Below are 14,380 nucleotides of genomic sequence, written 5' to 3'. Positions count from 1 at the left end.
TCTACACAAGAAAGCCTGCAAACAGTTTGCTGAAGACATGGCAACAAAGGACATGGATTACTGGAACCATGTCCTATGGTCTGATGAGACCAAGATTAATTAGTTTGGTTCAGATGGTCTCAAGCATGTGTGGCGGCAATCAGGTGAGGAGTACAAAGATAAGTGTGTCATGCCTACAGTCAAGCATGGTGGTGGGAATGCCATGGTCTGGGGCTGCATGAGTGCAGCAGGTGTTGGGGAGTTACATTTCATTGAGGGACACATGAACTCCAATATGTACTGTGAAATACTGAAGCAGAGCATGATCCCCTCCCTCCGGAAACTGGGTCGCAGGGCAGTGTTCCAGCATGATAATGACCCCAAACACACCTCTAAGACGACCACTGCTTTATTGAAGAGGCTGAGGGTAAAGGTGATGGACTGGCCAAGCATGTCTCCAGACCTAAACCCAATAGAACATCTTTGGGGCATCCTCAAGCGGAAGGTGGAGGAGCGCAAAGTCTCGAATATCCGCCAGCTCCGTGATGTCGTCATGGAGGAGTGGAAAAGCATTCCAGTGGCAACCTGTGAAGCTCTGGTAAACTCCATGCCCAGGAGAGTTAAGGCAGTTCTGGGAAATAATGGTGGCCACACAAAATATTGACACTTCAGGAACTTTCACTAAGGGGTGTACTCACTTTTGTTGCCGGTGGTTTAGACATTAATGGCTGTATATTGAGTTATTTTGAGGGAAGAATAAATTTACACTGTTATATAAGCTGCACACAGACTACTTTTCATTGTGTCAAAGTGTCATTTTGTCAGTGTTGTCCCATGAAAAGATATACTTAAATATCTGCAGAAATGTGAGGGGTGTCCTCACTTTTGTGATACACTGTATACTGTATATAGATTACAGCAGACAATTATTCTGCTTCAAAATAATGAGACTTTTTTTGCCTAATTGTACTTAAGCCTATTAAATGACAAAGATCAAGGGGAAAAACTAAATTAGATACACCACTGCTGTATTAAAGTTTGATTTATATATATATATATATATATATATATATATATATATATATACAGTCACAGTGCACTTTATTAGGAACACCAGTCTTGAATGTAGATTAATTGGTCAATTTATGAGTAACTACCCTATAGATGCAATGTATGTGTATATACAATTACTGACTGTAGTCTATCTGTTGCTCTGTAAACTTTGTCACCCGTCTTTCAGTGGCGCTGGAAGGGGGCAGTTCCCTTATTTACCACAGCCCAGAGACAATCCCCCTTTCCCCTATAAGGCTGCATATAGAGCAGAAGAGAGCTGTTGTGTTCCAAATACCATCCTATATTCTTAGATTTTAACCCATGGGAAGGCCCCTTTTTGAGAATATTGTATAGAATTTTGTGTGCATATTGTTTTGTGTGCATATTATTGTATTTGTTCTATAAAACAATTCTCACTCTTTAATGGTTTGTGGATTTTGATTTATTGATGACAGTTTGTTCAATCTCTCCTTTATTGCAGCCCTTATTATCATAATACTAAACAGTCTGTATATTCTATTCCTAAATCTGTTGAATATCTCTAATTTATTTAATATATTTATTTATATAAAAGGAAGTGATTGGCCCATCAAAGACATTCACACTTCAAATAAACCAGAATTATTACCATCCATAAAATTATTTTGCAACCCTGTATACATTAATATATTTTAATAACCTTTCAAATCTGAATATTGTTGAATAGGTGTGGAGGTGACAGCTGGAAAACCACCAAACTGTGCTGGATACTAATCCTCCAGATCCAGGGTTGTGTGCACCTGAATGAAAAAATAAATAAATAAATTATTTTTTAACTACTAATTGTAAGTGTATGCTGAGAAATAATTGACAAATAACATGTGATAAACCTGAGCAGACAAGCAGGTGTAGAAACCAATTGCAAAACATTCTATTAAGATAATAGAAACATAAAATATTAAAGTCATAAAGGCAATTTACAAAGTATACAAAATCTGCCTATATATGCTACTAAACAAATTATACTACAGCAATGTTTCGACAGTACCAATTAGCTGATAAGCTAACAAGTGTGAATAGTTCTACACCAAACATATTTACCATACAGTATTGTGGGGACAGTGACATCTGGTGGTAAAACTCTGAACAATTTTTTTTTTTTTGCCAGTGAATTGTCAAATTAAACCAGACATTGGACTGTTAGCACTGTAATTACTGTATGTCTTCATAATGTTAGTGTATGATGTAAAGAAATGTTTTCTATTATCTGAGTTCATGCTAAAATAAAACAAAAGCATTGTGTAAATGTATTTGTCATGTGAAATTGCACTTTTGCTTAAATCACAATGCATATTCAGAATTCTGTATTTACAGATTAAACCTGCTTAGTTGTTTAGTTAATTATTGTAGATAATAAATGTGTGGTCGACTTCTTAAAGCAGTAAAGAGCTACATTTTACCAAACAGTAAACTATGAGTGTTCTAGAGCTTAGTCCTAAACTCTTTTGTCTAGATCATTTCTTTGTCCCCGGTCTAGACACGATAATGATCTATTTTAGTCCCAGTACAAAACTGCAATGTACACATGACTGTGCAAAACTGATTAATTTATTTGGTTTAATTTACTGTGCTATTTACTAGTGCTAGACTTTACCAAATCTAAAGTATAAAATATTTGTCATGAAGAAAGGTTTTAAATAAAGACTAAATACTAACAATAAAGAATTGTGAGGGTGACATAAAGGTACAACAGATAGTGAGGGTCCTCGGTGAAAAAAAGACTAGTACTATTACCAAAAGTAAAAGAAAACAATTCTTAACTATTATTCTTTATTATTAATGAACTTTTAACTGACTGTTTCAGCTGATTCTGTGGACCACTGTACATGATGGCAGGAATGAACAAGCTTTTTATTAATTAATTCATGAAACAATAAACAGATTTCCTAAAAAGTCTTCTCAGATTGTTTTTTTTTTATTTTGGCACCATCCAAGTTTAAATTAGGATGTAAGACACGAATACACTAAACAAGCTAAAAAACATTCTTCATTCTTGGCATTTAAAACTTTTTTTTATTACATCATTTTACTAAGAAAAGAGATTATTAAAAACTCTTTTAGTAAAGCACTTTTCCAGACTTTTCAAGGTTTTTTTTCCCGATTCTGATAGATTTAGGCTTCTTTTTTCTTTAGGAGAACAGAAAAAATGCAAACTCAGATGAATTTGTTTTTGACGGCCTATTTCCTCCTCACTGGCACAGCCAATGCACATGTGAATGTGTGCTCGGGAAAGAGGATGCTGACAGTTCACTTTTTAAACACTGAGGACTTAGTCTTGGTGGTCAAAGCATTCATTTCACTTCCTTATTATTTCCAGGAATTTACTGCATACGTCTATATTGTGACATTCAATTTCTGTAATACTGAAAGGACTGTTTGCTGTAATAAGTGCATTCCAACAGATGTACAAATCCCCCTTTCCGGAAAGTGCAGGAACATTTTGTAAAACATAATAAAAAGAATAATGTTTGATTTTTAACTCTCTTGAAAATGTTGTTTCCAGAAATGTTGGGGCATTCTGTAAAATGAAATATAATAAGAATTATTTTAAACATTAATTCAAGTGACAAAAATACAAAGAAATGACTTTTCACTAACCAACCTAATTGTACTCTGTTCATACAAATACATTAATTATTTGATGCCTGCAACAAAAAGTTGGTAATGGGCCAAAAATGTGGCATATTTAAAACATTCCACAATAAACAGCTGTGTTGCTAACAGATTGTGTCATGATTGGGTATACAAATCATGATTGATTGTAAAAGTCGGATACACTAAAGGCTCCGTCTTTGTCATTAAAGATGGATCATGGCTCACCATGCAAATAATTTAGGTTTTACACAATTAGACATATATAATACTGTAAAAATATTCAGTTTTGAATATTCAATTTTGTATTCAAATGTAGTCCTAACACCACTTCAGGCTTGAAACCATTGTTTGCATGTATGTGCACTGTATGTAGGAAAAGCAATCTGAAACTCTACATGTTCTCTCAGATGGACTGAAAGTGGAAACATGTTCTGTGGTCAGATGGGTTCATGTTTCAGCTTGTTTTTAGGAAAAAATTCTCTGTGGCTTCATTTTGTTGCTAAAACAATGTGGCTTAGTTGAAACAGGGTGCGTGTGCTTGGCTGACCTGCCTGCATTGATCTTGTACCAAGCATAAATCAGCAAAAATATCACTTTTAAAACTACAATACTAATGGTCAGCTAATCAGTTCTACCTGATTACTATTAAAAGTGTATTTAATAGGAAATGTTTTAGACTTTTTGTACTTTTAATCAATTAAATAAAGGATTAAGAAGATTAAAAAGAGAAGATGTAAAGTCTGCATACACACACACACACACACACACACACACACACAATATGGACAAAAGTATTGGGGCATGTCTTGTAATTAATGAATTCATGTGTTTCAGCCACAACAGTTGCTAACAGCTGTAATAAATCAGTTATACGAAGGAAATTATACGCTTCCAACTCATCAGCAACAGTTTGCTGAAAGGTACTTTCCTGTTTCAGCATGACTGTGCCCCTGTGTACAAAGCAAAGTTTACACTTACATGTTTATACAGACACTTTCAGGACATTATTAAAGACATTTTAAACAAGTCAAAGTGTAATAAATGATAGATGCTACTGGAACTCAAGGTGGACTTTGCCTAGAAAGGCTGTGCAAAAAAAAGAAAATAATATACTGTTAAGTATGCTAAATATGTTTAAGAAAAAAGTTGGTACAAATAAATAAACAAATAAATAAAATTGTAGTGTAATCATTATTGTGGACACAAAAGCAGTACCCACGAACGGCTTCAAGGAGTCTGTCAACAAAAATCATGTTCCCTAAAATTATTAAAAGGGACTTGCATATTTCTCCCTCTACTGTGCATAATATCATTAAGGAATATTGATTAATTTCAGTGCATTAGGGCATTGAAACGTGTATCGTTGTCAGAATCAGTATTTCAGATCTTTTTTGGAAGAAATGGATACCATGTGCTCTGGACCACAGACAAAAAGGACCACCCAGAAGTCCAAAAGCCAGAATACATATGCTGCCTTCAAGATGACATTTTGTTCCAGGACGTCCATGCATTTTTTAACAAGACGATGCAAAACCATGTGCTACAAAGATTACAAAAGCATGGCTGAAGAAGAACTGTTGCACACCTTAAGACATACGACAAAATAACACCTATAATACTTCATCGCTTGGTATCCTCAGTGCCAATTTTTTTTGGAATGTGTTGCAGGCTTAAAATGCAGAAATGAAATATCTTGGGTTCATACTGTCTGCAATAAAGTGCCAGCATAAAAAGATTGTGCCAGAATCAAGCGCATTCAAAAACCCAGCCATGTCAGGTATCTGTGCCTCCATGCCTCTTCTGGTTCTGTAACCCTGCCAATCTCCATTGTAGGTGGAACAGTTAAAAGAAGACACACTTAGATTCCCTGCTTTTTATTTTCTAATCTTATCAGGTATTACAGGAGAAGACACAGTGCGATTATGCTGATGGAGAGGTTACACAAACTGCACAAAGGGTTTTTATTTTTTACATAAACACATTTTTTTCTTCTGGCTGCCTTCATCAAAACATCTATGCTGGTTTTCTTTAGTGTCCCTTTTAAAAAGAATAATAACAGTAATTTATCCAGTGTACCCGATTTCCTGTTCCAGGCATATGACGTATTCTAGCAGTGGTTGAGCGGTCTTATGATTTTCAAAGGAATTCCCAGTTCACACTGGTATTTCAGGGACAGGATGCCTGTTTTTTCATGAATGTTTGGATCTGTAGTTTTAGTACACACATGCACACACATTTTTCTCCCGCCTCTTGCAGTTTAGAATGACATGTAATAGGACACATTTAATTAATCTGATTCTATTCTTACTCATTTAAATAGACATGACCTGGGTTCGATCCCCAGGTGGGGCGGTCTGGGTCCTTGCTCTGTTCTCGCTATAACCTTGTAAACTGATGAGTCTTGTGTAACGAGTAACTACCATGTCTGTCATGAATGTAACCAAAGAGTGTAAAACATGACATTAAAATCCAAATAAACAAACAAACAAGTAAATGAACATGAAATGACTGGTCATAGCAGACTTAACAGTTAGGTTAAAAACAATTTGTCCACATTTGTGGAATGCCATACTGCTGTTGAGTTCTGTCCACTTTTATTACATAATATGCAATAATTTAACCCAAGCATGGATGTGGTAGTATTATACTTTGGGGTTGTCTTTCTGTCAGTGAAACTAGAGCATTGCAGAAAAAGTATGGAAATTAAAAACAAAACACTTTCAAAGGAGGTTAATGTTTAAATGCAGTTAAATGTTCCAGAAATTGTTCTAAAATGGCATGATCAGTTTTAGAAAAGGCTTTTGAAATCTGCTTTTAAACATTTTGAACTTAACCATATCAAGAGTATGTGGACTGTACTGAAAAGTCAAGTCTGTGCCAGTGATTTTTAGTGAGGAAATTCCGATCAACTGTACCATTTGATTTTACTTTACCAATTCCACCAGGTAAGTATTAGAATTGTGCCAAAAACATGTAAATGGTTTGGTGGCTAATAACAAATAAGAAACATATAGAATCATAGAGACATTACATAGAAATGTACACCGATCAGCCATAACATTAAAACATAGAAGCACTTTGTAGTTCTACAATTACTGACTGTAGTCAATCTGTTTCTTTACATACCTTTTTAGCCTGCTTTCACCCTGTTCTTTAATGGTCAGAACCCCCACAGGACCACCACAGAGTAGGTATTATTTAGGTGGTGGATCATTCTCAGCACTGCAGTGACAATAACATGGTGGTGTGTGTTGTGGATCAGGCACAGCAGCGCTGCTGGAGTTTTTAAATACTGTGTCCACTCACTATCCATTCTATTAGACATGTAGACATGTAGTTGCTTCACCTTGTAGATGTAAAGTCAGAGACAATCGCTCATCTATTGCTGCTGTTTGAGTTGGTCATCTTCTAGACCTTCATCAGTGGTCACAGGATGCTGCCAACGGGGCACTGTTGGCTGGATATTTTTTTTGGTTGGTGGACTATTCTCAGTCCAGCAGTGACAATGAGGTGTTTCGAAACTCCATCAGCACTGCTGTGTCTTATCCACTCATACCAGCACAACACACACTAACACACCATCACCATATCAGTGTAACTGCAGTGCTGAGAATGATCCACCTCCCAAATAATAAACCACCCTTAAAAGTCACTCAAACTCAAAGGATCAATGAAAGCAAGCCTTCCAAAAACCCTTTCCTGTATAACAAGACTTATTCAGATTTAAAAGGGGTTAAATGTACAGCTCTTGAATAAAATCTGGTTAAAATGAACAGATATAAATGCATATATCTATAGTTAAGCCTACAAGGCGCAAAAAGTGTTACAGCAGCACAAGTCGGGTAAAACAATTTTTTTCCGAGTTATCTACTTTAGTCGTTACTGCAAAAGTGGTCTGTTTTTATTGATCTAGCTTTTCATTTTAATCACATGTGCAAACCTCAACTTTTTCTTGGACTGGGGAAGGAAACAGGATTTCCCTGCTTTGTGCTTCAGTGTTTGAAACAAATTTCCTTCTTGCTGAGCTGCAGGTCCTCCAGAGTTCCTATTGCCTGTTTCATTTACTTTATCAGCATTTTCATCCATCCATCCATCCATCCATCCATCCATTAGCTTTGTCTTGGTTTCGACCATTAAATCTTTGTTTTGTCTTGTATTTGTTTGGTATGAGGCATTTTTGGTCAATAAAAGGCTTGGTTTTGTCTTGGTGTTAACCTCTAAAGTTAGTTGTTCTAGTTTTAACCAAACCATTGGTCTGGTCTCAAATGGAATGGTATTTTTTTGCTATTTCATCACATTTTTATTTTCCTTATTCCCTGATTGTAAGTTCCTATGCTGTCCTGACCAAGAAGAGCTAGGTCATCATGCCCCCCTTGCATTCTACTAGATCATATCTTATCATATCAAATGTGTCTTTATCATTGAATTTTAGTTTAACAATATTTTACAGGAAAATAAAAGGTGGGAAATTTTTTCAATCAAGATTTTTAGATCTAAGATCTAAAAATAACTGTATTTCTTTCCCATTCATTTACTCCTTACATTCACCATATACACCAATCAGCCATAACATTAAAACCACCTCCTTGTTTACACACTCACTGTCCATTTTATCAGCTCCAATTACAGTGGGGCCAAAAAGTATTTAGTCAGCCACTGATTGTGCAAATTCTCCTACTTAGAAAGATGAGAGAGGTCTGTAATTTTCATCATAGGTACACTTCAACCATGAGAGACAAAATGAGAAAAAAAAAATCCAGGAAATCACATTGTAGGATTTTTAAAGAATTTATTTGTAAATTATGGTGGAAAATAAGTATTTGGTCACCCACAAACAAGAAAGATTTCTGGCTCTCACAGACTTATAACTTCTTCTTTAAGAAGCTCTTCTGTCCTCCACTCGTTACCTGTATTAATGGCACCTGTTTGACCTCGTTATCTGTATAAAAGACACCTGTCCACAGCCTCAAACAGTCAGACTCCAAACTCAACCATTGCCAAAACCAAAGAGCTGTCGAAGGACACCAGGAAGAAAATTGTAGACCTGCACCAGGCTGGGTCTGAGTGAATCTACAATAACAAGCAGGTTGGTGTGAATAAATCAACTGTGGGAGCAATTGTAAAAAAATGGAAGACATACAAGACCATTGATAATCTCCCTCGATCTGGGGCCCCACGCAAGATCTCATCCCGTGGGGTCAAAATGATCGTGAGAACGGTAAGCAAAAATCCCAGAACTACACAGAGGGACCTGATGAATGACCTGCAGAGAGCTGGGACCAAAGTAACAAAGGCTACCATTAGTAACACACTACGCCGAGAGGGACTCAAATCCTGCAGTGCCAGGCGTGTCCCCCTGCTTAAGCCAGTACATGTCCAGGCCCGTCTGAAGTTTGCCAGAGAGCATATGGATGATCCAGAAGAGGATTGGGAGAATATCATGTGGTCAGATGAAACCAAAATGGAACTTTTTGGTAAAAACTCAACTCGTCGTGTTTGGAGGAAGAAGAATGCTGAGTTGCATCCCAAGAACACCATACCTACTGTGAAGCATGGGGGTGGAAACATGTTTTTCTGCAAAGGGGACAGGACGAACTGATCCGTGTTAAGAGAAGAATGAACGGGGCCATGTATCGTGAGATTTTAAGCCAAAATCTCCTTCCATCACTGAGAGCATTGAAGGGCAATGAAGGAGTGGCTCCGTAAAAAGCATTTCAAGGTCCTGGAGTGGCCTAGCCAGTCTCCAGACCTCAACCCCATAGAAAATTTGTGGAGGGAGTTGAAAGTCTGTGTTGCCCAGCGATAGCCCCAAAACATCACTGCTTTAGAGGAGATCTGCATGGAGGAATGGGCCAAAATACCAGCTACAGTGTGTGCAAACCTGGTGAAGACTTACAGGAAACGTGTGACCTCTGTCATTGCCAACAAAGGTTATGTTACAAAGTATTGAGTTGAACTTTTGTTATTGACCAAATACTTATTTTCCACCATAATTTACAAATGAATTCTTTAAAAATCCTACAATGTGATTTCCTGGATTTCTTTTTCTCATTTTGTCTCTCATAGTTGAAGTGTACCTATGATGAAAATTACAGACCTCTCTCATCTTTCTAAGTAGGAGAACTTGCACAATCAGTGGCTGACTAAATACTTTTTGGCCCCACTGTACCATATAGAAGCACTTTGTAGTTCTACAATTACTGACTGTAGTCCATCTGTTTCTCTGCATGCTTTGTTAGCCCCCTTTCATGCTGTTCTTCAATGGTCAGGACTCTCTCAGGACCACCACAGAGTAGGTATTATTTGGGTTGTGGGTCATTCTCAGCATTACAGTGACACTGACATGGTGGTGGTGTGTTAGTGTGTGTTGTGCTGGTATGAGTGGATAAGACACAGCAATGCTGATGGAGTTTTAAACACCTCACTGTCACTACTGGACTAAGAATAGTCAACCAACCAAAAACATCCAGCCAACAGCACCCTGTGTGCAGCATCCTGTGACCACTGATGAAGGTATAGAAGATGACCAACTCAAATAGCAGCAATAGATGAGCGACTGTCTCTGACTTTACATCTACAAGGTGGACCAACCAGGTAGGAGTGTCTAATAGAGTGGACACGGTATTTAAAAACTCCAGCAGCACTGCTTTGTATGATCCACATATACCAGCACAACATACACTAACCCACCACCACCATGTCATTGTCACTGCAGTGCTGAGAATGATCCACCACCTAAATAATACCTACTATGTGGTGGTCCTGTGGGGGTCCTGACCATTGAAGAACAGGGTAAAAGCAAGCTAAAAAAGTATGTAGAGAAACAAATGGACTACAGTCAGTAATTGTAGAACTTCAACGTGCTTCTGTATGGTAAGTGGAGCTGATAAAATGAACAGTAAGTGTAGAAACAAGGAGGTGGTTTTAATGTCATTGCTGATCAGTGTATAATATTCTATATTTAATATAATGTATTAATATAATAAATCATGTCTAATCACATGAATTAATTCAGTCAGACATAACAGGGCCACAAACATAATTCACCAGTCCATCTCGGGGCATGTTTTTGGCAGCTGGAGCACCCAGAAAAACTCACAGGGAGCAAAGGTCATAATGTGGTTCATTATTTAACCCAATGTAATATAAATGTACATATCATTTAATCATGGAACATAAATAATAAATAAATAAAAATATTTCTGTATATGTGCATTGGCACTCAAGAGGATAGGTGAGTAAGTGAATAAGTAAAAAAGTAAAAGAATGAGTGAGTGAGTGAGTGAGTGAAAGAGATAGAGAGATCCTTTCTGTGTTAAGGAAACACATTGTTCCTGTCCTTAACTCCCACCCCAAAACAATTTACACTCAAACTTTAAAACCTGTGTGTTGGGGGTGTGTTAGTCTCACACTTTGTTAGTTTCACTCTGTTCACTTGAGCAGAAATCCATTCACAATAATACATAAAAAACAGTTCTTTCTGGATTATTCTTCCCAAATTATGCGCTAAAGGACAAATATGAAGAGGCTCAACTTTTTTCTGTTTGTGATGCTGTTCATCTGCATGGCTTCACACCGCACTGTGCAGCTTGGTATGTAGATGTTGTATGTACATATTGTATATGTAAAATTTTGTCTAGTCTAGTAGTTTCGTAGTCTAGAAACTAAGTTTTAAAGGTAAATGATAAATAGATTCCCAGTGTGATATACAGTGCACCAAACCTGCTAACAGTTTATAGTTTATGTAAAATGTTTGGAATTTTAATGATGATTTTAATAATGCAAGTGTTCATTTTTGTGACTGATGGTAAAAGTAAAAAAGTACTTTTACCTTGGGCACCATATTCCAGTTGGTCAGACAGCATCCCAAAAAACACCAAAACCAGATCTGGCATGAATTGAAAGCTGCTGAAACATGGGTGATGCTTATTACAGTCAAGCAAGCTTTACATCTGCATTCGATTAGTGGTTGCCATGCAAGAAATAAAACACAGAAAATAAAGAAATCAACAAAATTCATGACATACATGTCATTTCAGTGTACATAAATGCTTGACTTTAATTGTAATTTGGCATTAGTATAATTCCAACTACAGACAATAGTTTGATTATACATTATTTGCAATATAAACCATATTTGAGGCTGTACATGTATAGGCATTTGGAAATCTCTCTAAATGGTATTATGTAGATTGTACTACTTCTTTATTTTTTAAGAAAAAAAGTTTCACGCTGCAGCATTAAACATTTCTCCTTGCTTTATTTAGACAGCAGTTCCTTCCTCATCTATAACGAGGCTCACAACAAGTGCTTAAAGGTGGTGGATCCGAACATGGTCCATGCTGCAAGCTGTGATCCATCCTCGAATGCTCAGCGCTTCCGCTGGATCTCATCTTCTAGGATTCTGAGCATCTCCCACAAACTCTGCCTGGGAGCTCAGGATCTTAAAGAGTGGGTCAGAGTGGTCCTGCTTCCCTGCAGTGAGCTCAGTACTCTGCAGACCTGGGAGTGCAAAAACGAGACTCTGTTTGGTCTGAAGGGACAGCCGTTGCATCTGAATTATGGCAATCGACATGAGCCAAATCTACTGCTGTACACTGGGGATGGCAGTTGGAGCCGCTGGCAGCTCTACAGCACCAAGAACGACCTGTGCTCCCATGGATACCAGGGTATGGTCTATATTGTATTTATACATAAGTACAGGGACTGAAACTGTACATGTTTTGTACAGTTTTGGTTGTACAGTTTTTGAACATATTCTGAATTCTGGCAGGTATCTTGATCACATGACCTAAAAATTAAAGAATATGGAAAAAAATAGTATCACTACTTAGTGTACTACTGCTATTAGGACCAATTTAAATTGTTATAACACTAGGCTGATTACTATACCCAATAGAATAAAAAAAAGCTAAGAAAAATCACCTTCCAAGTGACAGAGCAGTGGGACTCTCCATGCATGCTGAGGCTCTGTATGGGTCCTAGACAAAACAACTAGTTTGGGAAGATAGGAGGGGGACAACCACAAAAAAGTTACTGTAAGTTACAAATGAGTATTATCTTAGGAAGCTTCATCTATCCCCCCATTGATGATCAAGTCCACAGCTGCTGCCTAGGTGGCTTATGCCCAGATGTGGCTATGGTTGCTATGGATAGTTTCAATGCATGGACTGCATGATAGCAGTGCAGAAGGTACAGTGATTACGATCAGTCTAGATTAATATATTTACAGAACATCTGCTAGTTTAAGAAACAAGTGTTAAATGATACAGAATAATTAAAACATCACTGGAACAAGTCTCAACACTGCCCTTAATTATTTGGATTGTTTTCAACAACAATTGTCAGTTACTTTATATAAAGACATTCACTGAAAGCCAAAGATGCATTAAAAACAGCTTCGTCCTGGTCAGTCACTGTGGGTTTTGTTTCTGCCCAGAAACACTGAGCCAAAGGCAGGGATATGCCCTGGACAGGACAACACACTGTAACAAAACATCTGAGAGCAATGTACTGAAATCAGCTAACCTCCGGCAATTTTTAATTCACTGTTTAAGCCACTGTAAACCGTACATTAAAGTGTGAATTTTGGATGCAACACACTGTCAGAGATCTGGCAAGCTTTGGCTTAACCAATACATAATAGAAATGCCTGTCAATTATTAATAAATAAATGCATACAATAACATGAAATATTGTGGTACCATATCATTGATGCATTAGACTGCACAGAGAGAAAATATCACTGCTTATCAGCAATCTGAGAGGTCTGTGTCTCAAGCTGCACACAAACTTCTACACAGCCTGCATGAGATTAGTAGCCTCAGTCAAAGCATATAACTCTAGCCATTGTAATACTTATTGCAACATTGACTGACCCTATTATGTCCTGTGGAAGGCAGCATTGTCATCCTGCAATGATGGAAATGTTCCATCATTCCAGTTAGTATAACTTTGTATTGATTTAGATTTCTTTGTATAGCATTTTCTCCAAGAGGACAACTGTACCCAAACCAAGCAACCAAAGCATCTATAGCATAACCAGCTTACCTTACCATATTAGAATCTTGCACAATGCTGTAAAAATTGTGGACCCTTATGGGTGTGTGCCTTTTCAAACTTCAAATCAATTCAAAACTGTTGGACTCAAACTGAGTTGTAGACATATCTTAATGATAACAAGCAACCAAAATGCACCCGACCACAATTTGGAAATCTATAACAAAGGGTCTAAATCATTTTCTAGATAAGAGATTTCAGTTTTGATTTTTAATATCTAAATTTAAAATCTTTAAAAACATGATTTCACTTCATTATGGGTAATAAATGTAGATTGATGGATAAAAATTCAAATTATATTCATTCAAACTCCAAATCCACAACATGTTAAAGTACAGTAATATCTAATGTAATATTTTTTTTTTGTTTTCTCTAGAGATGTTCACCATTGGTGGAAATGCTTTGGGTAGCCCATGCCAGTTTCCATTTCTATTTAATCAAAAGTGGTATGCTGACTGCACCTTGGATGGACGATCTGATGGAGTGCTGTGGTGCGCTACAATTACAGACTATGACAAGGATAAGAAATGGGGTTTTTGCCCTGTCAAATGTAAGACAACACACTTATTTGTTGTAGAAGTTAAAAATGTAAAGTATTTGTTAAACTATTACTTGCAGTTTGGTAAAAATCCACAGCAGCAGTGTCCTACCTGCT

General features: G+C 37.1%; 1 protein-coding gene across 1 annotated transcript in view; it reads left to right on the top strand.

The window, feature by feature from the left end:
- Nucleotides 1–11,185: 11,185 nt before the first annotated feature.
- The window catches only part of mrc1a (mannose receptor, C type 1a), a 48,639-nt gene continuing 45,444 nt past the window's right edge, over nt 11,186–14,380 (top strand). Inside the window, exons 1-3 of the mRNA XM_062993096.1 lie at nt 11,186–11,258; nt 11,934–12,335; nt 14,102–14,275. Of these exons, the coding sequence (XP_062849166.1) occupies nt 11,186–11,258; nt 11,934–12,335; nt 14,102–14,275 (649 nt within the window). The remainder of the gene's footprint in view (nt 11,259–11,933; nt 12,336–14,101; nt 14,276–14,380) is intronic.

This window comes from Trichomycterus rosablanca, chromosome 4 (assembly GCF_030014385.1).
Source record: "Trichomycterus rosablanca isolate fTriRos1 chromosome 4, fTriRos1.hap1, whole genome shotgun sequence".
Classification (NCBI taxonomy): Eukaryota; Metazoa; Chordata; class Actinopteri; order Siluriformes; family Trichomycteridae; genus Trichomycterus; species Trichomycterus rosablanca.
This window is presented reverse-complemented; position numbering and strand designations above follow the sequence as displayed.